The sequence below is a fragment of the Solanum dulcamara genome, chromosome 7, assembly GCF_947179165.1.
Source record: "Solanum dulcamara chromosome 7, daSolDulc1.2, whole genome shotgun sequence".
In the NCBI taxonomy this organism is placed as follows: domain Eukaryota; kingdom Viridiplantae; phylum Streptophyta; class Magnoliopsida; order Solanales; family Solanaceae; genus Solanum; species Solanum dulcamara.
In genome coordinates this window covers 15886307-15912931 of record NC_077243.1, presented here as the reverse complement: position 1 = coordinate 15912931, position 26625 = coordinate 15886307, and the positions used below count along the sequence as shown (strand labels likewise).

The 26625-nt window shown below is 34.9% G+C and overlaps 1 protein-coding gene across 1 annotated transcript; it reads right to left on the bottom strand.

The window, feature by feature from the left end:
• Positions 1–1854: 1854 nt before the first annotated feature.
• On the bottom strand, positions 1855–24154 carry LOC129894348 (structural maintenance of chromosomes flexible hinge domain-containing protein GMI1). Its single transcript, XM_055970002.1, has 38 exons — positions 24026–24154; positions 23296–23683; positions 23170–23199; positions 22991–23077; positions 22831–22886; positions 21943–22026; positions 20991–21063; positions 19805–19860; positions 19618–19723; positions 19439–19507; positions 18851–18937; positions 18123–18173; positions 16492–16627; positions 16331–16392; positions 16059–16187; positions 15674–15764; positions 15540–15574; positions 13885–13960; positions 13610–13792; positions 13336–13494; positions 13184–13205; positions 12965–13079; positions 12738–12857; positions 11615–11932; positions 11419–11522; positions 10283–10463; positions 10087–10195; positions 9911–10005; positions 8409–8507; positions 7426–7492; positions 6412–6497; positions 5832–6113; positions 5578–5766; positions 5125–5239; positions 3367–3574; positions 3085–3276; positions 2601–2924; positions 1855–2486 (listed from the first exon to the last, which is right to left on the bottom strand). Coding segments are annotated over exons 1-38 (4842 nt in total). The 5' UTR covers positions 24028–24154; the 3' UTR covers positions 1855–2230.
• Positions 24155–26625: the final 2471 nt, after the last annotated feature.

Here is a 26625-nt window from a genome sequence, read left to right as displayed (position 1 = left end):
CAATTATCATTCAACCACTTTCAATTTTAAGTGTACTGATTTTTCGCTATTGCTTTTCCTTTCAGCTTTGTCTTCCTCTTACGGCCTTTAATGGCTTCTTCCTTCTTTGTTCTTCTCCTCCTTCCTTCCATTTTCTTCCTTATTTCTTTGTTGCTTTCCTTCTTGCCTTCCTCCTCCTCCTCTACCTCTTTCTTCTTCTTCCATGTTCGAATCTTATTCAAACCTCCACTTTAAAAATTGATGTGCCGTAAATAATAAATCAAAACACTCAAAATATTGAGAGTGATTATCTAAATTTGGGACTGTTCAGAAAATATTTGAGTTGGTTGGAATTTCAAAAAATGATTTGCAATGTATACTTTATATATATACATCATTGATATATAGTTATGTATCGTCTATATAAAATTACACATTATTTATACAATATCAATACAATATATATATATATATATAGATAGATAAATTAAATATTCATATAACCATTTTATTGCCAATAATTTTTGTTGCCTATACGTATTGGTAAGTAACCCTAGAATGAATAGGGGACATAGAAGAATTGGTAGAATAGTTTAAGGGAATGAATAAATAGATGAGCCTATGTATCTACACTATATTAAAAGCACGAAGGATCTTAGAATGTTATTTGAATTTTTTGCTCTTTATTAAAAAAATTTACTTTAGACAAAATCGTCTTTTTACCATTTTCGTTCAATTATAATTACCATTATTTTAATGATATTAAATATTGATTATAATAAACATAATAAAAAATAAATTGAGAAGATTTTGTTATTATGGTTAAATTTCTATATGGAGAATTTTTTTTCAACTAAAATAGAGTTGACCCTAAAATAGTCAAAGAAAATAATTTTAAAAACAATTCTCATGGCTTAGAAACACCGGGAAAGAAAGACTCAGAGAAGAAAAATTATGCGCACTTAAAACTTCTTTTAGATTTAGGAGTCATTATTATTATACTATATATATAATTTAAACAATAGACAAAATTGTCATTTATTATTTTCTTTAAATTATTATCTAATTATCTTTATAATATTTAGTCCTAGCAAATCAACTAAAATTTTGATTTGAAAAAATAAGAAACTTCTTTAAAGTGTGTTCAGATTGAAGTAGAATTTGCTCCATTTGAATTTTCAGTCCTAGCTTACCTTTGACTCTTCGGACGGGTATGTTAGAAAGGATGTTTGGACGTTTACTTGGAAAACACGTGACGTACTACACAATAACATGAATCTCTTCATCAACATGAAGTCATATTTTGATTAGTTAGTGGAGTTGTATCCTTCTCCAACGAAAACTCTCATCATGTGATGTCTATAAAATATAAGTTAAAAAGACTTTAAATTTTCATCAATCCACTAACCCTAAGGAGTTATGGTATCATTTATTCTCTTTGTGCATATATGATTTTCACTTAAAAGAAGTATTTTCTTCCATTGCAACTTCATATGTTATTTGGTAAATACAATTAGAGTCTCAATTCAAGAATCATAATACGTCTAAGGATGAAATCATCCGCCTATACTTCTAATGCCATATATATCTCTAGAAGGTTTGAAACATGCGATAATAGAATTTTACAATATTTTGCCCATTTTTGCTTAAGTATAAGTGCAAATAATGAGGCCTTATCGGAACAATATTAATTATTTTTAGGAACTTAAATAGTTTCTTTGGCATTTATTTTGTAACTCAAATATATTATTTAGTAATATTTACATATTTTTTTAAAAGTTGAGTACTCAATGATATGAGTTACAGTACATGTAATAATTTATTCAATTTACTTATATTTTTATTAATTAACACGATACACACATGCAAAGTACGTACACTAAACTAGTATATATAAATATATGAGCCAAAACAATTTTAATCACATACAAACATCTAAATAGGGAACCAGATGTAGCAGCTTCACCTTTAATTCTTTTCCAAACAAAGAAAAATAAATGATTCCTATGACCTTAGGAAAGACAACTAACTCTGACCACCAAAACTGAGACAAAACTGAGACAGTAGGTGAAAAGATCCAACTTGATAATTCATTTACTTGAACGGCTGTAGGTGTTGATTTGTACAGTATACTATCCTGTGTTTCTTCACAAAAATATGTTTAAATAAAGGGAAGTCTCTGGCATAAATAAACATAGAGGCCTTGTTTTAGGTAATTACATGTACAGGCCTCAGAAGAAGAAAACCAGCGTCAACTGATATCCATGTCAGAGTAGTACATTCCGGGCGAAGGTTCCAACCGATCATCTATATGCTTTTTATACTCTAGCTTTTTGACCAACTTCTTCTTGTACTTTGCTCCATTCCTAAGCTCTTCCTGTATCTGATCTTGCAATTGATTTCGTTTCAGCTTCAAGTCTTCGATTCTCTTCATTCTTTCTACTTTCTCAGGTGAGAGGAGCAACTGTCTTTCCAGACAGATGACTGGAAATAGAATGCATGGTTCCCTGGAGAAAAATAAAGAGAGACATTAATCATTTAAGGCCCAAATATGTCATGCAAAATCTACTCATCTATGTGAGAAACAAATAAATGGTAGAGAAGTAGGAAAAAGTACATACTCAGATCCAACAGATGCAGATACAACTCCATTTCCTCTCATCATTCCACCATCCAAGGAAACCGCACCATCTTCAATGCAGGAACTTGCCATGTAAAGTTGCTCTCTAGACCTGTAGACTTGAAGCTTACCAAGCAGACGATAAAATAATGTCTCTCGGAGACCATGACCTGAAGCAGTTCTAAACTGCAAATGTTCTGCAGGAAGGAATATCATATTAACCGCATAGCCCAAAAAGCCTGGGGGAGTTTTTCCGTTTGATAAAGTAAGGTGCGGAAGAGCAAGTTCTCTTTGGGGATCACTGCTGACTCCTCGCGTATATGGCCTGAAATAAAAAGCAGGGACCTTACACATTGTTTTTCTTTTTCAGAGAGCATTGACCAGACATTGCTGAAACATGATTTGTTAACTGGATCGAGAAACCTAAAATCCTAACAATTGAAAACATTTAGTATAAAGTAAACCAGAGAAAGAAAGGCTTTTACCTTATATCCTCTAGGCATATAACCAGATATCGACCCTTGATGGAAATTCCAAGCTTAGCTGCTAATATGTTAAGATCACTGGCACAATTCACATTTCCATCCATTTGATAATTTTCAAGAGCTCTGGCAGCTGCACGGGATTTGCATACTACAGCAAGCATCTGATCTTCTCCAAGATATGCTGCAAGCATGCTAAGGCAAGAAAACACACTCAATTACTCCCATACTGACAAGGAAGTCCTTATACTCAGTCGTTTTAAAGAAAAGGATACCAGCATCAACCTGCTAAGCTTATGGGTCTGAACCTCTCCAAGAAGTGCAACCGCGCCAAGTATGTCATGAGCAAGTTTGTGATAAAGCTGTTCAGGTTTTGGTGATCTGAGCAGCTTGTGGATAACAGCAGCTGCACTGTCCGCCTTCCCTTCAATCTTCTCCACAACCATGTCTTTATCATAGCCCACGTCGTGAAAAGAATCAAGACCGATACAAGCTGCAGCCATGAGAATTTCATGTTACAATTTTTACGATGCATTTAATATGTCTAAAAAGAAGTTAAAGACAGTCTGTTGCTAATTAGGTATCACTATACTACAAGTAACTACAGAATCTCTCCAATTTAACAGATTGTTAAATTGCAAGACTAGTTATAGCACCAGGAACAAAAAGTAAGGAGAAGTTCGGGGAGAGCTCCAGAGACAAAAGGAACATAAAAGAAATGTCAGGACCACCTTTAAACCATCCATACTGAAGTAACAGAAACTTGCAAGAGTTTCTCCATCATCAATTTTCTTTTTTCTTTCATTGATCCTCTTCCTAAAATAACTAGTTTTTCTCCTTGAAAGTTGAAACATTGCCTTGAAATTGTCAGAGGACAACATGGACCTGGTGCCACCAATCAAAATTCCTATTCTTTGGTTGACTTCTTTCACTCACATTCACACTATGCAATTCTATAGCCAATGAATAATTATGCAGAGTTAAATTAGAAAAAAACACAATTTCAATTACCTCACCTCTATTAGCCACTTCAAAGGCTTACCTCATAAATGTTTAAATTTCCTTTCTGGCATTTATTATCTTAATTCTTAGATAATTATAGACAGTCGGTGTTCAGTCCAGAAGATAGTTTAAGAAGAAGACATAGCCTTCTATGTATAATCTAAAGGATAAGTTTTAGAAATGATACACATGTTACTCTAGCTACTGACAAGAATCACCGAAAAAGCCTTCAAATGAAGATCAAACCGGGATGATTCAGCATTTATCAGCAATCCCCTATATATTATAGGTCTCTTTTGAAAATTAGTGCAGAACTTTGATCATACGTAAAATAAAGAATACAATGTGTAAGAACAAGAGTATCTACAATGTCGACATGCTATGAAACTTCTCTCCCCAATTATCGTTTTTAAATTTCAGTCGCAAAAAAAAGAAGAAGAGAACAATATTGAAATCTTTTAAATTTCACTTTATGGAAAGTGACAGTCAGTTTAATAGATTTTTCGGTGAAATATTTCACAATGCTGCATTAACACCATATTAATTTCTAGAGACAAACTGAAAGCAAGAAAATATTGCAGAATATATAACGGATATGGAATCTCCGCAAATTGTAATCTTTAGACTTTAAGCTACAAGGTTCAAGATCATGATTTATCATTAACTTAAAGAATGAGTAATTCAAAGAAGAAGTTACCACTGCCTTTTGCATTCGTCCCTGGAACTTGCAAATATTAAACATAAAGAAGAGATAATAAGTAGATGGTTACATGTCAAGATATCCCTAATTAACACGTTTAGGTCGTGGCATCTAATGCAAACATGCCAAGCAGATCGTATGAAATAGGCATGGATCATGATGCACACATAACAAAAGATTGTTTTGATTTCATGTGCCAGTTAAAAAATATTCCAGACTACATAAAGCCAAACAATTGCAGCAACACACTAGCATGACATAATCGTGATAACTTTTAGAGAAAGCTGAAGGCATGAGGTGTAGACAGTTATGTAGCATACAAGCATCAGCTGAATTAATACCTCCCAAGTTGGACATCTCAAGCTCAATATTTGATTGCTTAATATTAAGTGACTCCACATTTGCTTCACACTGTCTGATGCATAGGCCATATCTGCAAATATCATCCCCAAGTTTCTGTCGCGAAACATACTCAAGTTTAGTGACAGTCTAAATAGCAATAAATGCAGCAAAGAGAGATAGCGAACAAGCCAAAAAAGAAAGATGGTAGATATGCGTCATTCATGCAGGACCTGCCGCTACTTCTAGTCCTTCTATTACTACACCAACAACTACTTCTACTACTACTACGTGAAACAATTGCCAAGACACTTATAGCACTTGGAGACATACATTAAAATGATCGACCAGATCCATTAAAAGATTGTTTCAAACTTAACACATTCAAAAAAAGGCCATTCTTCCCTCCACCAAAAAAAAGAATATTAATGGTCTCTTGATCCAAAAACACATACTTTTAGTCTGTCTTCCAGATCCCTGGAAGAACATGAATCGTTGAAGAGCATTATACTTCCATCATAGGTGTTATCAGACACCGTTCCTCGGCCTTTAAAATATGAATCCTCAAGAAGCAGAATCTCTTTCATGGGACTTCTAGGTTGGGTAGGTTCATGCGTACTGATTACTGCTTTCTCAACATGCACCTGCAGATAAAAGTATGAGGCCATGATACCAGAAAGATAGAAAGGTAAATCACCTAGAATACAACCTCTATGCTTGTCTGCAGCTCATGGAAACGAGAGTGACTGGCTACAAAGCAGAAAAGCCCTTCGTTATTCGGAAGAGGAATGGAGCGGACAATGCAGCGCCCACGATGGAAGCTGTATCTCACATTGTCTTCTCCCCTCAATGAGTCCTGCCTTATCAGAAGGGTATGGGAGTGGCCATCTTCCTCTTCACTATTGATATCTTCATCCACTTCACCAGCAGAATTTATAACCTCAAAAACGATTTCTTCCAAATGAGAACCGGCAGCACAAACTTTAGGTACCTGATGTAGGTTGGGTGCATTAAACCATTTCATCATTACCATAACAAACAGTTCTCTGTCCCCTAATTTATGTCCATCTTTGAGACTTCAAATTCTTAAAGAGACATGATTCAGAATGTCAAGAAACTGAAAAGCCAAGTAATTTCCAGTTTCAAAGATTGAAAAATTAAATATTATTGGCCCCACTCTTCTGTATGTTAAGGGCAATGCTAGAAAGCAAAAAAGTCGTGCAAAGTTTGTGACAAACAAAAGTTGAACTATTGGCAAAAAATATAGGATTTGAGGAGTATTGACAAACCTCAGATGCAACTCGCAACGATCTCCTATCAGTTTGAAACTCTTTCTTGAAAACTACTTCATCACCAGACAAAACAGAAAGGGAAACTGTGGACACAAAAAATAATAGGTTAAAGGACTGGAGACCATATGATCTAGCTATTCTTCAAACACCACTTTCTCCACACCTCCATTTCCCACTAAAATAAAGGACCTTAACACAGATATGGAAAAAACAATACTACACTGTTGTGGATCCTCAATGATAACTCCATGTTGGTTCTGCAAAGTACATAATTCAAGAGGTTAAAAAGTCAACCTTTTCAAAAGTTATTGGTTAAAGGACTGGGGACCATATTATCTAGCTATTCTTCACACACCACTTTCTCCACACCATCACTGCCACCAATATAGAGAGACCTTAACACAGCTATGGAAAAAAAGTACCAAACTATTGTGGATCCTTAATGATAACTCCCTGTTGGTTCCGCGGAGTACATAATTCAAGAGGATTAAAGGTCTTCCTTTTCAAAAGTTATTCCCAAAGCACATTGGCTATTATCTCCTTATAAGTTCTTGGGCAATCTCCAACCTCATATCTATTTTTAGGGTTAAGGCCCAAGGTCCAATTTCTTAACAATGAAACAGAGCCACGTTATGTTGTCCATGCTCGATGTCCAGCCGCCAGTAGTGTGTGTGTGTTTTAAGTGTCCTAAATTGGTAGAGAATGAATTGTTGTTTCTTTATATGGTCTTGGATAATCTCACCTCATGAACTAGTTTTTGGGATTAAGTTAGATCCAAATTCAATTTTAACAGTTCCTCGAAGAAGTCTCAGTCATTATGGACAAACGGAGTTACTGCAGATGCAAGATTACCAGCACTCAGCACATTGCTATGTAGTAACACTGTTAGCCTGATATTCTTATGCCACCTCAAAAAGTTACACAGGTGATGAAACTTTGTACATGACAGTAGATATTAAACACAAAACCTTTATTACTGCAACAACTTTGACGTTATGTTGAAGTACATACCAGGTTTACCATATCCTGCTGTTACTTTCAAGGTTCCACTTAGATTTACACACCCATGATCATCGACCTACATCACAAAATCTGATGAATGTAAACAACTTGAAAGCTGGAAATAGCAAAAGAACGAAACAAACAAGTTTAAAAGACCTTAGACATCAAAAATCAAAAAGGCATGCACCAAGCCACAAACTCAAATAAAGGGGCATTACTAATCCACGTGACTCAAGGTGTAATATTTAAAAACTTTCGTGCGCCTATGTACACACGAACAAGTATACAAGCTACATAGCACAATAGATGGTACAACTAGGATAACTCCTAATTGGCTCAGACCTCTTTGAAAATATCTACTTTCTCAATTTTAGCTAAGCCCCAAAAATAAATGTATATAGGAACCATACCAAACCCAATAACACCTTGATTGATATTAAACCTGTTATATTGTGATAGGTCAAACTTGAAAAGAGTGATTCATGATTTTTGGACTGTTTTCGACAAAAAAGTTTCAATACATTGGTCATCTTCAAACCATAAACATTCTTTCCAAGTATCATCATCATATAAGGTCCCCGCTTATCAGTGGGCATTTGAACATTGATAAGTTACCAAGTGAGATAAGATCTCGGATACGTGGTCTCCAATGGAATTTGTCTGGCAATGATTAAACTAATTAAAGCATAAATTAGGAAGAGAAAACTTTATTTATCATCCGTAGTTTTATTTCTTAATACATCTGACTGTTTGAAACTTCTTGTCAGCTCAGAAATATGAGAGACTTTGAAATGACCCCAAAACACAAATCTTGACGCACATAATCAGATCAAACAAGTCAAATAGGAAAGCCAATATTTCTCACTCTTCAAATTGCTAAAAAGATGGTAATAAATGAAGAAAAGAAAGTATAAACTATCTTCTTAAATGTGATTTTCCCTCTAACAAACTAGAACCTGGATGTGACAACCCAAAAGAAAAACGAAAACCACCTTATAAAAAGAATCTCCTTTATCTAGTAAATGTAATCCTTCCAGCGCCAGCTTGATGTGCTCATCTTTTCTCATATGGTTACCATATTTGTCAAATGTCTGTATCAATAAGATAAAATAATAATATACAACTAGACAAAATGCAAGCGAAAAAATTGAGCTACCAGGAAAACCAACTGGAGCTACATGCACTAATAAACCAGAAAACAAGAATAAACAAGTGGGACATTAGAGCTTTTTTTTTTCCCTTCAGCAAAGAAGTGAACGAGTTATTATTGTTTATCAAGCAGCTGTTAAGTTAGCTATTTTTGCTTTCAGCAGCAATCAAGCATATGCTCTTCCTCATATCGTACACAGTCATTGATTGATTCTTGTGATACAAGATTGCCATTGTTTCCATCAACATTGATGTATAATTAAGAAAAATGTAGTATGCTGATGCAAAATATTACAATTGGTTGATTTGTACAGATTTGCTTATATAATTATACTTTATAAACTCTGTCAAGGAAGGCAAAACGCTCACACTGATTCCAGCGAGCAGAAGACTAAGTTCAAAACTGAACGGATCAATCCTATTCGGTGAAATCCTTTACCATTTTCAGATCCCATTAGTTTCAGTTAATATCAATTCTGCAGTAATTATTAGAGGCACATATAGCAATGCTCATTGACAAACATATAGGAAAATATAATCCATAGATTAAAATCAAGGATTGCTGTATGTACATTTCATGGAAAAAAGAAGAAGACTGTATTTACCTTTCAGGAAAACAAGGATGAATATATAATGCACTATCAAGGAATGCTTACCGGTCACAATGAACTTATGTCAAACTGTCATACAGGGAAGCAAAAAGTGGACTCACTAGAGCTTGCTTCAAGCAGCTTTGATCCACATGTGGTTGCTTTTTGTATTAAACCACTAGCACAAATATCATATCCTTTAAAGAAGGAGAAAGGAATTTGCACTCTTCATTTAAACTCAACACAGAGATGCAACATAGAAGTAATCATCGTATTATACTTCTCATCAAAACCTAAAAAACAGGACCTTGGTTTATTCCATCATAACTCTTTTGCAATATTCAACACTCACCAAGATGATGGGTCACCAAAGACATCAAAAAATCCAATCTTCTGGTACTAGTATTGGCTTCTTTTGCTTCCTGATTTTACTATCCTATACCAGGCCTTTATTTTCTAAGAATAAATTACATATTGGACACCTTTTTTTAAATGGTACCCCTTTTCTCTCTATTCTATAAAACTTTCGATAATACACTTGCAAAGAAATTTCTGTTATTATACTCCTCAAGGGCACAAAATGACACTGTAGTTAACAGTGTTTTTCACAATTTCAAGCATGAAAGGATTTTAAAGAGCTATTCACTGGAACATAGATCTGTGTCTTGATATAAATGCTGAAATTTGCTTCATGTGACACTCAAGACACCTTATAGTGATAGTAGTATATTGAATTAAAATACAATTACACAGACCTCAAGAGCAAGCTCCTTAAGTACCATCCCAGGAACCAATTTCTTGCCCAAATCTACAGGACGCAGAAGGACTCGTTGCAATGGTCCTGGAATAACTGTGAACAGAGCGAAAATAACTAAGAAATAACAGAATGTTATATATCTCAAATAATGGTCAACAAGATAATATCATCTACCTGCACATGGAATAGCTACAAAAAATGGATCCTCCTTTGAATCTATACGTAATGTAGCTTTATAACTTGGTCGAATCATATCCAATTCACTACTTTCAATGGTTACATTCTGTATAGTGGAAATTTTTGACAGTTATTTATTCAAGAAGATTTGCTAGTACTGAAGAGGACATGAAGCTGGAATATATAACGTCACCTTAAACTTCATGGTATATCTGTCATGTGTAATACATTGATCATAACTGCATTCGGATGAAATGGCTCTGCCGCCAGAACTTAACTTCATCTCTATCTTTGTCTTCGACTTGAATGGTATACGATTGGAGAATTTATCACAACATCCAACACTTAAAACCTCTGGAAAACAAGAACCAACCCTGCCAAAGATACACATTTGGAAAATATCAAACATAACTTTGACAAGGAGGAGCAAGACTTGCTTATAAAAAGGTGAAAGAAATTGTCAGCTTGTCTTAGAAAAAACCAGATGATGATTCTCAATTTTGATAAATCAAGATACTTAAGTTAAATGGAGAAAGTAACAAAATGTTGCACGACACTCTTGAGTTATATTGAATAATTGGTATATAGGTTTATCCAAAATATCTTCACAAACAATGGAAGAATGCATAATTAAGGAAACCTCTCAAACATCATACTGATGATTATGAAACTATTTTGTGATCGAACTATTACAGGAAAAAGATTATTTTCTATTTCCTATACATCTCACAACTTGATAAAGTTCTTAATGGAATAAATGAAAATCCATTAATTCATAGACTGAATGCATAAGAATTAAGAGAAATGAGCATTCAATATTGTTGAAATCCTACAATTTAACAAAAGTCTCGTCTCTTATAGCTAAAACAATAGATGAAGCAATTCAGAAATTCAGTATATGAAGAGGTCTTGAGTTCTAGTCTCACTGCCAACCTTCAACAAATATATTTCTATGTGCTTAGCCCAAGGAAAAGAATCAGCCAAGGAAGCATGTTGAAGAACTAAAAAAAACAAATAAAAGAGACATCTCTTTAACAGAGTTAGCGTTAAGATAAGGCAGTTCTCCTCTATCTTTTTACCTCTATTTGCTTTCAGTCTTGACATTACTCTGTCTACAGAACATAGCATATTTTATTGATTTAATGCAGGGTGACTAATTACTCTCTGTCCTTCTGATGTTTCCTTATAATTTCAAGCTTAAGAATTGTCTGAAAATTAAGAACATCAAAGATATCACACATTTATATGACAATCTTATGACTCGGTGATGGAATTTTTTTCATTTTGCACAACTTGTATAAGAAGTTCATTTAGACTTGAGAGCCCCACCTTACACTGTGTGTACTCTTCCCATCACTTACAAGTTCCCAACTAGCAGCTTCAGACAATGCTTTTACGCGCACTTCCTTTAAAGAAATTGTACGACTTTCTTTCTGAAAAGAAGATATCCAATAGCAAGGAAAATCAAGTGAAATACATTATTCCGTATATAGTAGAATGGAGATATACAGATCATATTACTTACAAGAGAAAATCGAAATAGATAAATGCCTGCTTTCTGAAAAAGATTTGGTGACTTCTTCTTCAGGGGGAACATATATAGACCATGAAATCCTTTAAGCGATGAAGGAGTCAATTGCCCAGAGTAAATATGTCTAAGTTCTTTCTCATTCTCATCTGCTTTAAATTTGATCTCTAGAGTCATCTCAAAATTATCTTTCATAATGTATTTCTGATCCAAACTTTTGGATGCGGTAACAGAACTAAAAGAAGCTGGACGAACAACTGCAGTAATCTCCTCTGGAGGTTCATGTCCAGCATCAACAACATCCTGAGGTAGCGCCTGCAATTGCAACCCTAATTAAGCGATTTAATGAAAACATATTCATATGTGGTACAATCTAAAGATCATAAACAGCTGAAATCTGATCAATTTCGAAGATATTCAAAGAATTAAGCACAGGAAACTTAGAAGGAAATGGAGAAACATGTTCCACTGGACACACACAGACAACAATATCTACCAGGCTGAATACATTGAAAACCCTGTAGAACTGTTCAAATTGATTTCCTTTAGTGAAAAGACTATATAATCTGACTTGGACCTCAAGAAGATGTAGCAAAATGAATCTATAGAGTACGATAAAAGAAAATTAGCAACTAATTAGAGGATCCCCTATATTAGTTGGTACTTTATGTGCAAAAGATCGGGAGAGGATGTGAATCACCTTTGATTACATTGTCAGGTTGCTTCAAGGTTATAGTGGATGATTCTTAGATGGGTTGGACAACCGTGGATTATGTTGGGGACGATAAAGTATGCTTTGTTCAATGGGACATTGTATTAGCTTTCATGTGGGTAGTGAGGAGAGAAAGAAATAGAAGAGATTTTGAAGGAATTGAACATGATTTTGCACATTTGAATAATAGCCCTCATTTCTTTTTGGTGCACCCATGAGATTCCTATATGTACAATGATTGCATGTCTATTGTAGAGAAAAAATTATTTTTGTAGGTTCCTTTTTTGGTTAGTATATATCTTGTATACAGGAGTTTGTAGTTTTTATTAATGAAATTAGTCCTTGATAAAAGAAAAGGGCAGACAATAAACAAGTGGATAGAAGAAGCAAGCTGCTTTGTAGACTAACCCCCTCAATGTCCAATTCCTGACATTGCTCGGCATCAAATATGTCAATTGATGATGGAGTGGTTTTCTCTTGGTGTTTCAAAATTTGGTTCTCCCATTCTGTACTATCAACAGATAAGCACTGCAAAAGATGACATTAATTCTTCAGAAAAGATAGATATGTAGAGAGAGAGAGAGAGAGAGAGAGAGACAATTGAGCAACAGAAAATATGAAGCCAAAGTCATAACCTTTCCAGCATCAATCACACTAATCGGCAAAGATTTTGAATCGCGGATTTCAAAGCAAGCACATCCTTTATCACATGTGAGGCGACAACCACTCTCAGCAGGGACATTTAATGGCCTGTAAATGACATGGTAAAGACAATTTTTCAGGTAACACTGGTTGAAGGAGGGAAACACACCATGAAAAGTAGTGGTATGAAATATAAATAGTGAATTGCAAACCTGCAGATGATTCGAGCCTCACCTGAAACATATTGAGAAAAATGTTACAACATCAAGCCAAAGTCAATGGATAGTACCAGTAGAAACTAACTACCTACCCAAAGGATTACGCATACTGAAGGGCATGCTTCATGAACCATATAAAAACTTACCGCCCGAGTCCCCCTGCCATCCTTCAAGGATAATAAATTCCAATGTGGCGAAAATGTTGTTCTTATGGAAACCCCTACAAGCTCCCTTCAAAATTTTAATCTTCTGCCCTGCTTTCCAAGTTATGCCTTTCCTCTGGAAAGCCTTGTGAATTCTCAGAACTAAAAGACAAAAACAGGGAACCAACAATAAGTATCAATTGTAACTGAATCACAATCTTATATAAGGTTGTAAGAATTTATCGTAAGATTTCCTAATTTTTTTTTCAATCTATACCATCGGAAGAAACGCCAAGCTCTTTCTTGTGCAAAGGGCCAATTACAAAAGTAGGTTGATCCTCTCCACAGTCAATCTCCTCGTCATAGCGATCATGCATCTCAAACAGCCAGTCCTGATATAGCTTCTCCAATTGCAAGATAGACAACTTCTTTCCATCTTTGGTTATCTCAATGAGAACATCTAAAAAGGATTTGAAACATAAAGCAAAGACACCTCATTGGATAGTTGTGGGATATCATTTCAACAGTGAGGAACAAACCATAAGTCATTACCATTCTCTTTATCTGAAGGCTTGTTACCAAAGTTCCTTAATGCAATGGTGCAAGGATGGTGATGTGCTAAGTCGGTCTGGGAAAATACATACAGCAGATTTCATGAGATAAAAGAGGAAAATACATGTAATCATATCATTCATGAAATCATGCACATAATATATCGAAATAAGACTTGAGAAAAACAAATTGGAAACTTGTAGTTGGGAAGGCATCGTTCTGGTTCAGTTGATTTACATTGTGTAATAGTCAGGGAAGCCTTACAATTCCCTTCTCTTTCAAAGTGTTGGTAGAGTACGACATAATTTCCTATTATCATACCTTATACAGCTATCCTTTCACTTTCACCAGGAAATCTCCAACATAACTCACCCTAAAGCCCTAAAATCTCATCAACAGGCACAACTTGATTATGAAAAGCAGAGAGATAGTTCATGCCAAAGAGCTTCCATTTCTCATACCCATATCCATTTGAGTGGATCCTCAACTGAAGGATTTGCTAACTTAAATCAATCAACTAGACTTCAATTGCAAAGTTGTTGGGGTCGGCAATACGGATCCTCTACATCCATTTCGCACTATTGGAACTCCTTCATTCCAATAATTTTTATATTTTTTTGATAAGGCGGGGTCTATTATTAAGGTACCAAGAAGGTACACTAAAAAAGGATACAAAAGACCTGCAAGGGATGGCCATGCAGTTGGTTACATCTTCTTTCAAGTAAATCTAGAAAATCCATATAATTGCTAACACTGTCCACCATTCAACATTTACTCCAGAATATAATTTTGGAGGCACTTATCTTTGATTCTGGAGATATGATTCTTTTGAAAACGAAGTCACAATTGGATTCATTCCAATAATGCCACTTTGATTTTACTATTTCCAATGAATTGGAGTCTACTGGGAAGAGATCTAGTGGAAGTGGGGTGGGGCTTCATTCAATCAAGCTTTAAACTCTAATTTTGATATCAACAAAAATAGTTTTTGCAATGGTGCCAATTCTCTTCCTTAATACATCTGGAGTACCTCTAAGGCCCGGATGCCACAGATAACCAAGTACATAAATCTTACATAATGGTTAGGTCCAAATTAATTGAGCTCACGACCTTCTATTTCAACATATAGGATTAGACTTTCCTTCATTAATGCGAACTGTTGTTAGATTCAGGCGGCTATAGAGACGAAGGGGATAAGATTCATCATTGCAATTGCCAAAAATATTAGGCCTACTAAGGGCACAAAATGGAGGGAAAGGTTCAAATTCAAGAATATGTTAGTGATTGTTCCAGAAGATATGAAAAGATAAGAAGGTTGTCCTAGACAAATAGAATTAGGTGAACGCGCAACAATACCAAATGCACATTGAGTATGAACTTTATGGTTTCTGGTGGTGTTAAAAAAACAGATCAAATATGTTGGGAATAGAAAAATTTCAACTTCCTAAGGAGCTATTACTTGCATATTTAGAATTTCCTAGTCTACAGAACAAGTATTTCTCCTGTTTTCCACATAGTTAGTTCCTCCATTGATATATAGACATGTATATAAATATTCTCATTGTTGCATTCCAGGAAATGAGTTTCTGTATGGACACGTGCAATTAAATCCTCACTCAAGTCATCAGAATGCATTTAAGAAAGTCGTCTTGTACCTTTGACGGTGTTGGGTTGAAACCAGCATCGGTCTCTGCAAGCAGAATATTGCTCTGTGATGCTTGGAAAAATAACAAAGCAATTGCTTATTCATTAATAAAAGAGCACTTGTTTGGTACAAATGGTTTTATACCTATGAAGCATTTTACTCTAAAGCAGCATCTCTTCAGGACTTCCGCCCTATCACTCTTTTTTAGCTTTGGTTCCATAAAGGGAAGCCAAGACTGAAAGAAACAAAGCAGAAAATATAGTTGACATTTTTTAAGCTTTTTGAGGGCATAATAAAAATAAGTAGAAAAAGTTAAAGATTGGACAGCAAGACAAAGGCAAGTAGTTCATATAGAATAACATAATATACACTGATTCTAGTAAATAAGATAGGCACACATGTTCTTTCTTTCAAAGTTTGGAGAAATATTATCATGAGAGTATTCTTTGGTAGACTGTGTAGTGACAGAATACAAGACTGGCAATTTATAATTTGTAAACTAGGAATAACAGAAAGATTCTGATCTAACCCATCGAGCATCTGGAAGTAGACGACCCAACCGACGGACAGAAACATGGCTGAAACTTTCAAAATTCTCAGTAATTCCATACCCATCTGCCTCTAGCTTTTCCAATATCACCTCAATACTCTCTTTACCCTGCAATTAAAAGCATGCAACATCCTTTAAAAGGTTTTAAGAACAGGCTCTTCTTTTTCTTAAATGGTGTAGTATCTGTATGACATCAAAAAGAAATTGCAAGGTTCAATGAAACATAACAGAACTATACAATATAGTTTTACCTGCACCACCGGAAAATAAACACACCTCAGGCGAGCATGTGCTTCGAGGAATGATTTTGGTCCTGAGAAAATTGATCTCAGACTATATAATTCACTACGATAACAGGATTTGAGAAAAATACTTGGCAGATGTTTGTCGTGACAAATGATGCACATGTTACCTGAACCAACTTTCAAACCATTGCTATCCTTTACGTGAAAGCTAAGTTGCATTACAAACTCTGGACCATTGCAGGACAGTAAGTTTGTCGTTGCCACCTCTCCACCTTCAATTTCCGCTAAATTAGTGCCATTGACCTGTGGATTTGCATAAGCGGAAAGATCTGCTTAAAAAGAAAGAGATTGTCTACTAGAACAATAATTGGCAAAGGGTACTATGATTGAGATTTCCCAAAAATATTAAAATTTGCTTTAGTAAAAATTGGTAAAAGGAACTCTGATTGATATTTCTGAGAAATTTGACCAGCTAGTCACTTATTTCGTGGTGATAAGAAAACAACTGTTCATAAGTTATGACGGAAACTTAAATAGTAGCTGTAAATTCTCACTCAAATGACCGTTTACCTATTTATATGATCAGTAAAGCTTACTCTAAGACTGCATGACAAATGGACCAGGATACTCATCATAAAACAAAATGCAAGGGCAAGTCTCATTGAAGTGCATTAAAGATTAAAAAAGAGAGAACAGCTACAAGCATCAGTTTAAAAGAAAACAATTACGAAATGCCGGAGATGAAACATTCGTGCCACATCTGCTTAGACAACTAATTTACACAACAGACAGGATTGAATTTCTTACCAGAAAAAGCTCTTTAAGAAATTAGGTATTGACTTCCTTCCCTTTTTAGAACATGTATCACATAGTTATTTAAATCCCAATAGCTTGAGGGAATAATCAAAGTTGGGTTCTCTCTCAAACTTTCTTCTTTCTCACAGAATAATAGACAAAATCGGGAATAAAGCAGTAAGATAATGGAAAGAGCAGGTACTGAGGAAGAGGATAAACTTGGCCAACGTAATTCGCAAGTAACAAGATTGGTTCACGACATGCAAGATCAATACACAACCAAGATACCAAATGAATAATGATAATGTGGTGTGTCGACATAAGAGGTCATGATGAAAAATAAACTCCACATTGGATAACATTTACAGTACAGCTCATTTTTCAACCTTCAGAATAGACCCGAAAAAGAAATACTCAACAAGATATAGAGATTAACATTGCCAGAAAAAGGTGATGTTTAAGATAAAGAGAGTAAAAACACATTCATTGAGGAACTCAATGTGGTGAAATTATAGGAAAACGGAACTCCACATTAATTTTAAAGATGAGACGCAGTTCGATGCAATCAGGTTCAGGAAGTAACATGCTGACTTTTCATTCATTTTTATCTACAAAAGGGAAGATTGTGTATAAAATAGGCATACAAAAGTCCAAGGGGACATTTAAGATGATTCTCAACAAAAAGCAACCAATCATCTGAGACTAATTGGTATTTCCTGGTTTTCGAAGAAGAACACCAAAAATATGAAGGAGTCCTAAAGTGTACAAAGTGTCTGGGGTCTGTTTAGCTTTATAGAGACATCAACTGCAGGGATTAATAAAGTTATCCCTGAGTTACAACAATATATAGATACTGTACCTGGAAAATTTTAGTAGCTCTATTGGTTGGCTATCTAAGCTTTCACCTGGTTGATGAGAGTACGATTCTCCACCTTGGAATCCCCTCCCCCGTTTTCCCTTCCCCTACCCCTTCTTAATATTAAAATAAATATAGACACTGTACCTGAAACTCAATAGGCATCATGGTTTTTCCTGATTTTGATACTTCATCACACTGCCCAAAGAAATAACAATGAGTAAGATACAGAAGGGCAGACGGCACAGGATAAATCATGTAAAGGCAGAGATTATCATCACATAAACACATGCACCAGACTATGGTACTATCATCAGCGACAATGGCTGCTGATCCACAAACCTTTTAATGTGACCTTCCAGCGCTCTAATGATTGTCATCTAACTAAAATAATAGTCATCCCAATGACTATTTGACATTAAATTCTGCAAAAGAATTCTCAAAGTTTGAACAATAACAACTAATTTTTCGTCAGTGCCAACCAGTTGGGGAGCTACCAAAGTTTGAAAAGGTCAAGTAAATTCCATACCAGCAAAGTTCATATACTAACAGTAGGAAATTTTATAGTAGCATACACTGAGCAAAATCCAACTAAGAGAAAAGAAGTGTGAACCGTGTAATACAGCAAGGCCTGTTCGAAGGGGGTATTAAAAAAGTTGGACTACAAATGGAATAGGTTAATAAGCAAAAGAAACGAAAAATCATGCTTAAAGCAAAAAGTAATAATTTCAAAATCACAATACCCAGACCCCCACATGGATAATAGTACTTAGTCCATATGTTATGAATCAACTTTGAAAGTAAAAACAGAAAATTAGTCAAGGGGCTTCTACCTCTTAAACCAACTTATCAGAAAAACTCCATAAGCCACTAACCTGAATATAAGGAAAGTATATATCTTTCAGTGTGTATTGTAGTTTCTGTACGCTTTCGCTTCTCATCTTTGGATAAAAAATTTCAACCTGTCAATAATGATAGCAACAATTGTGTCAAAGCTGATCATATACTTTCACCAACAATTCCATACCATGTTTGAAACTGATTTTATGGAAGTATTATCATATACCGAAACAAATAAGCATTTAAAACATCAAAATGCTAAGAGAAGCCTTAACCATAAACCTTCAACGATTATCGACATTTGTTATTCAGAAAAATAATTTGGACACCACCACAATAACAAACCATATAAAAACAATTTAATAAAAGGTATTATTATTCAGTGACTTGAGAAAGGCCTCAGTCCATGGATACAACCTACCACAACACAATCAAGAACCATACAGGTTGCAAGAGAAAGTATCTATTAGGATATCAATCATATCAAGCTAAAACATTAGGATGGGAAATGAACTCAAAATTGACTTCATAGGAAGTCAGTGCAAAAATCTACTGCATAGGAAGATGATACTAAAGAACTCTAATAATCAAAAGATCAGTAAGAGCCCAGAAGAATATTTTACTTTAGTGAAGCTACCATCAGTTGAGTCTTGTAGTTCATCTTCCAATGGGTCTCTAACATTTCCATCAGTCTAAATGAAAGAATATATAAACGTACGAAGATAAGATAAAGAGATAGAACTGTATACAAGGACGAGAAGCAAATGATAAGAAGAGAGTAATATTAAACAATGATGAGCACCCTCCAAGTTTGTTGAGAAGAAGAACAGCAGAGTAAAGATTCTCTCTCAAGATGTAACACGAATACTTTCTTACACTCCTTTGTCTTTGAAGAAACTGAGGCTCGTCTACAGAAAAGGCAGCATGAAAAAAAATAAGTCCTTGCTTTTGTCTAAAATGAAGTCATTCAAAACTTTAGAAAGACATACCTTCCCAAATGCATAGATGCAATAGGTCCTCCATAACCAAACATACCAAAGTAAGGCTGTAAAAGCAACCACCATGTCAGATAACATAAAAGCAAAAGTCAGCCAAGAGGATAAAGAAACTGCTAGATATAGAACCAAAATATTGTTGGATTCCCAGTTTGCCGGTTGGATGAATTAAGAATCACATTATATAAGGTAAAAGCAGCCGTGGTTTTTATTAAGAGACAAGAACCATCTGTAGAAAAAAGAGATTAAAAAGGAAGAAAGAAAGTTATACGTACAAGTTGGTAAGTTTTCAAAGATATATCGAGAGACAGTTATATATTCCATTTAAATACTTGAAATCATCTTGTTGCTTTTTACTTTCTTCCTATAAAAGAGTATTAATTTAGGACTTTCTACTATTGATGGCTGACTATGAATTTCAGTATTTGCCTCAAAAATAGGTAAACTTTCAACATGGGTCAACTACACCACCTTCAAATTGACATATAAATTTCCAGAGAATTTCTCACAGCTATTGTAATATAGACCTTTACAAGGAACATAATTGCAAAGTAAACTAATATCAAACTGACATTTGAAAAAGGTATCTACTGTAACTCATTAGCAGATGACTCCGAAAACACCAAAGAACTTCAAGTAGAGGCTGCTCTTCGATAGAAGTAACAAAAAACTCTAGTAAATATATCTGAACTAATATAACCTAAGCAGTAATTGTCATTTTGTGATTTCTTGTCAAAACTGGTGCAAATTTTTTGTATTTACCTATCTCATTGATCAAGGGAAAACCAGTCGTGGAAAGCCAAGAATTTGAAGATACTACACCTAATAGTAGAAATGAACATATTCATTGATCATTCAAGATTTTCTGAATCCAATTCAAAATTGAAATTATCTCCTGTTACTTAACTCATTTTTGTTCAAAACACTCATGGGATAACATACAGGATACTTCACAGTGCCAAGTTGCAGGGGAATGACAAGATCAAAATCAAACATGAGTTCATTGATATGTAACTACTTGTCTCTAAGTTCAAGCTGGAACAATTACTAGCATACAGATTTCAAAACTCGACAAAAGCAACAGAAAATAAACATCTAGTTCTGCATATTTGAAATTTATTTCTAATAAAAGTCTTTTGACCACAGCTAATCAAACTGTGTATTGGAATGATGCAACAACCGTTAAGTATGGAGGTTTTCCTCCTATGCCTCTGTCTCTTGATAATCTATGTAGAGAAGCTCCCATCTTGCCCCTGAAACACATACAGCAACACGTAATTGAAAAACCATGAAAGTGCAGTAAAATACAGTAAAAATAGAAGAACTTCCAACGTAATTTAAGAAAACAATATCACGTTTCCAAGATGGTTTTAAGATGGAAATAACGAGAGAATCGAATGAAGATAGTTGCAGTTAAGGTGAAAATTAATAAAATACATGCAGCTTTTCACTGCACCAACTTTGCAGAGCTATTTATCGGATTTCCAGCCAATACAAACTTGGGATACAAGCACAGTATCAATCCCTTTCTGGAGTTCTTGAGTGTTACAGAAGTATCAATCGCATTGTCAAAGAAGTCTATAATTTCTTTTGACATCCTTTTTTCAAAAAAAAAAAAAAAAAGATTTGTCATTAAGCTCATATCTTTAACCAGTGGTGTTCCCTCAATTCACGACAAGTTCTTTCAAAACAAAAGGATAAGCATCATAAAAAAATATCCCTAACATGAACTTTTTTAGTAGGTGCAGATAGACCAAACATAAATGCAAATAGCAGAAACAAAAACAGACCTGATTTTTCTGAAGTTATTTTTAAAAGTACAACATATGGAAGCAAAACAATCTATCAATATATGCTAGAGACAAGGCATCATAAGCAATGGTCTAAAACAGTCAAAGAAGAGAGAAATTGAGGCCATTCAAAGGAATAGTTGTTCATCCATATAACTTAAAACTTGAACCATCCAAGACACCAAATTAGACTGATTTCTAATATTTTGGTGCCAACCTCAAGAAGAAACACTTAGGCAACCCATAAGATGGTATTATATTAATGTAGCTCTTAAGTTCACTGATGCTTTAATAATTATGATAACTAACAAGATGCCAGTTATATCAGGGAAAAGAAATTACCATTTCACGATTGAGTTTTCAGCACTTCCATCCATTCCAGGGCCTGTGTCAAATATTGTAATCCTGTTCTTAGTTAGCTCCAGACTGCAAAATAAGAGAAACAGTGGACAGTTTCAGGGCAGTATGAAATACGAGCTACAGGTAAAGACAATGAAACAGCCTTAGGTGCCATTCGATCTAACAAATTATTACACAACTGAAAGCAAGTAAAAAGAAGGAGAAGTAGTCCAATCTTACTAAGATGTAGGATTACAAATAACTAGAATAGCAGAGGTAAGCAACTACTGTCGACAGCAGGTCAAACAAATAAATGTGACTACATGCAGAACACTATAAGAATATATCTGCACTATAAGAATAAATTTAACTAAAACGAGAGACAAAAAGAGGCAAGTATCTAACTTTCCAAATATTCAATTATACTTCCTTGGAATTCATTGTTAGGCTAAAAAAACAAAAGGGTAATTTAGTTAAGAAGTTAAATGAAGCATGAACTGAATTGAATAAGAAAAATTGGGAGCATCCTGTACAGTTAATATCCCAATAGAGAATACATATTATTGACAAGGCACACTTACAAGGTATTAAAATGATCAGGAAAGATTGATGTGTACTTAATTCACTTTCAAAAGAGCAGGACACAAACAAGATGACATGTTACAGAAAAGATTTTATTACTGCATGTCGGGATCACCATTTTAAGTGAACACTTGACACTCAATCCCGAATGAAAATAAACATGAATACGCTCAAGTATATTTTGGCATCTTTCGAAAAAAATTTAGTCTTTAGTGAATATACACCATCTCAGGACATTAATAACTTGCAATTTAAGAATTTGAACTGATTATATGATTTCTTGAGCTATCGAACTACGAAATTCCATACCTTATTAATCTTCTCTGGTCTGTAGACTTAGACCATACTGCCTGCAATGAATTATCCTGATACACCATTGAAATGAAGTTAATGCTTAAAGTGATCAACATAAATAAAGAAAGTTATTCAATTGATTGGGAGAAAAAAGTTATCTGCAAAAGTTACTTACGATCAAATCCGCCAGTGCGGTTTCAAATGTATACTCTTCAGGCAGTTCCTTCAACAAATCAGTATCTGGTGTAAGGTCCCACATATTCTGCCAAGTGAAAGCATACACTCAGTTACATATAAATTCTATATACAACATTTATTCTTTAATATCTTGCCACCAGAGGCCGAAGAACCAACCTCATATTTATCTGCTTCAGCTAAACCATCCTGTATGGAAAATGCAAGTTAAGAAAAAAAAAACCAATGGGAACATTTACTACCAAAATAGTTGAGAAACTGAAAACACTGAAGGCAAAAACATACACAGAGCCTTAGCATATGAGACTTGTCGGATTTAAAATTCCTGAAATCCAACATCTTCGTTATCCTGTTCTCGAAAGCATCTACAAAATGCAAATCCTTGCTAGTCCAATTAATCTGTCTTTTGGGCTTACGTAACTCTGTTCTTCGCCCGAGATTTTGGTATTCTCGCCTCACTAAAATAACAAAGTCCTCAACAGGCATTTCACTAGGTGGCCCAGGTACTTGCAACTCTAAAGTTATTCCATTAGGCAAAAGAACCCGAAAATAAAAAACTTTTACTTCATTAGTACCAACTTCCTCATTTGAATCAAGTTGGATTCTTAAAACCCTAGCTGGTTTCTTTCTCAGCGTTTCAGCCGAAAAATCATCACAGTGCCTTTTACTCGACCTGCCACATAGCAAAAACACATAATATCTGTTACATAAACAAAACCTTACTTGAAAAATTTGATCAAACTTAAACAAAGTGAAAGCATCTCAGTTTTTCACTTATTCCTATACAAAAAATAACACGGACATACATACATATAACAAAGATGTAAGGAAAACGAAACATCAATGAAGCAAAATAAACGAATTTTAAGCAAGAAAACTGTAAAACAACAGATTTTTGACTCATTTTTTGACTTGAGTCCATATAGATGTTTACTACACGTATGCATGGAAAATGAGATCATGTATATGGATACTTTGTTGTCGAGTATAAAGAAATTTTTGATTGGTGACTTACATTTATCTTTCCTTGAAGCTAGTAGCAAATGGCAATTTGCAGAAAATATATACAGAAGAAGTTTCTTAAAAGAAGAAATTGGAAAAGAAAGGGTTTGGTTTTTGGGAGAAATGGACAAGGAATAGCAAAAGACTGAGAAGTGTGGGTAGTTTATACTAGCATGCATCACACGCCTGAAAGGCTATAGTGCCACGGGGGCACAGTTCACACCCATTTTGCCTTTATCTGGCTCTGCCTACTTTTTGAAAGTGGACGTCCATTTCTTTATTTGTTTTTTTCCTTCCTTTTTAAACTTTTCCTTCTTTTTCTTTGCCCTTTTCCTCCCTCTCCACTTCAACTCCCCCCCCCCAAACCAACTTGTTTACTTCATCATTAATCTACCATCTTAGTTACTGTTTCTTATTATTAAATAGCTAAGTTAATATACTTTATAATACTTTATAATACAGTATGAGATTCAATTATTTTGGGCTATTTTAAAAAAATACAAAAAAAATAAAAATTTTATTTTTTAAAAATGTCAAATATCTCTAAGCTTAAATTTGTTGCTCTTTCTGAAGATAATATTGAGCTTATGCATCTGGATGTTGCTGATTTCTTTAATTTTTCAAAAGAAAATATTAATATTGATAAGCCTAATAATATTTAAAGAATTTCCTTTTTATTTGTTCGTACTCAATAATATGTTTGTATTTTTCTAATTTATGTAAATAAATAAAATTTATATAATGAGTCATGTATTAATTATAATGTTTACTTTATTTTTTTTTGAAAAAAAATATGAATATGCCTCAAATTTTATTTGGATCAATGATTAATCACGAGGATATTTGTGTAATTGATAGTGGAACGACTCATATCATTTTTAAAGACGAGAAATATTTTTCCTACTTGCTTAGAAGAAAAACAAATATTACTACAATTTCTAGTACTTCAAAAATTATTGAAGGCTCCGAAAAAACTACTATATTTCTGCCTAAGGGGACAAAGATTGTTATAGAAGATGCATTATTCTCTTCTAAATCTCCAAAAAACTTGTTAAGTTTTAAAGATATCCGCAGAAATGGATATCATGTTGAGACACTAAATAAAATGAATACTGAATACCTTGGTATAATCAAGAGTGTCTCAAGCATAAATATATTTTGGAAAAATTACCAACTTTGTCATCTGGCTATACTATGCAAAAATTAGTGCAATTGAAGCACATTTAATCGTAAACCAGAAGTTTACTGATCTAAATATATTTGTGTTATGGTAAAATCGAATAAGTCATCCTGGATCAATAATGATGAGACGAATTCTTGAAAATTCGATTGGACATCCGTTAAAGAACCTGAAGATTCTTACAAATGAATTTTCATGTGTTATTTGTTATCAAGGCAAATTAATTGTCAGACCATCAACCCTATGGGTTGGTATCGAATCTCCTGATTTTTAGAACATATTTTTATGACCCGCCACTTGATCTTGAAAAAGGTAGAAGAATCTAGAGTCTTGAAGAGGTTAGTGGAAGACTCTAGATCCTTATAGAAGCTTGTAGAGAAGTCTTGAAAGACTTAGAATTCTTTAGAGTGTGTAGAGAATTCTAGAGAGGGACTTCTTTGTAAATATGGAGGGACTTGTATAGCAATTTTTATTTATACTTGAGCCCCTTAGGAGTAGTATAAATAGAGGGGCATTCATTTGTAGAAATCCATCAAGCAATCAAGCATTCTTCCAAAGCAATACAAAAGCCTTCTTCATAAAAGCTCTCTTGTCTTTCTTGCAATCTAGCATTCCCTTAGCGATCTAGTCTTAAAGGCTTACTTGAGCTTACAAGATCGTGAAAGATTCGTGAGTAAGTTGTCAAGTGCCGCACGGAAGTCTTAGTGGAAGTGGAAGTCTAAGTCTGTGACAACGTGGTATCAGAGCGAGGTTCTACTAAGGGATATGGCAAGTGAGGGAGACATCAACGCCACTACCGCCACCAACGTCAAGCAAGATGTTGGAAGGAAGCACCGCAAGGGAAAGAAAAACTCTAAGAGAAATGAGGAGGTGCCGCTTGAGCCTACACCAAGCGAGGCCCTAACATCCTACTCACCCTCGACCACTAAGGTGAGTGACGATGAGCGAGGCAAGGAGCCCGTGGACGTCACACCCGGCATGGAGTGGATTGCAAGGGTGGATGCTGCCCGGCAAGCAGTGGAGATATTAGGCAAGTGCTTGAACAAGGTCGACGTCAAGTTCAAGTCTCTAGAGGAGTTCACCCTTGAGGAGAACGACAACATCCGGAAGGAGTTGGAGGGGCGCAAGACTGCCGAGTACGAGATGAAGGAGGTAATCACTTCCTTGAAGTGTCGGCTCATGGACGCACTAAGCACGATGGAGACCATGAAGATCGAGATGGCAACACTCAAAGAAGACATAGGTGCTGAGAGATGCATGACGTCCAGTGCGGACCGGGAGGCCAAGATTGAGGCTCCCAAGCCACCAATGTTCAAAGGTGCCCGTGATGCACAAGAGGTGGAGAACTTCCTTTGGCACTTGGAGAATTACTTCAAGTGTAACAAAGTGAAGAGCGATGAGACGAGGATCAACACGACCGTGCTATACCTCTC

Coding starts and splice junctions, on each gene's coding strand:
- LOC129894348 (XM_055970002.1), bottom strand. Junction 16,628..18,122: donor TGATGCCTATTGAGTTTCAG/GTACAGTGTCTA, acceptor GCAAATCCACAG/GTCAATGGCACTAATTTAGC. Junction 5,240..5,577: donor ATCTGGAAGACAGACTAAAA/GTATGTGTTTTT, acceptor GTTTCGCGACAG/AAACTTGGGGATGATATTTG.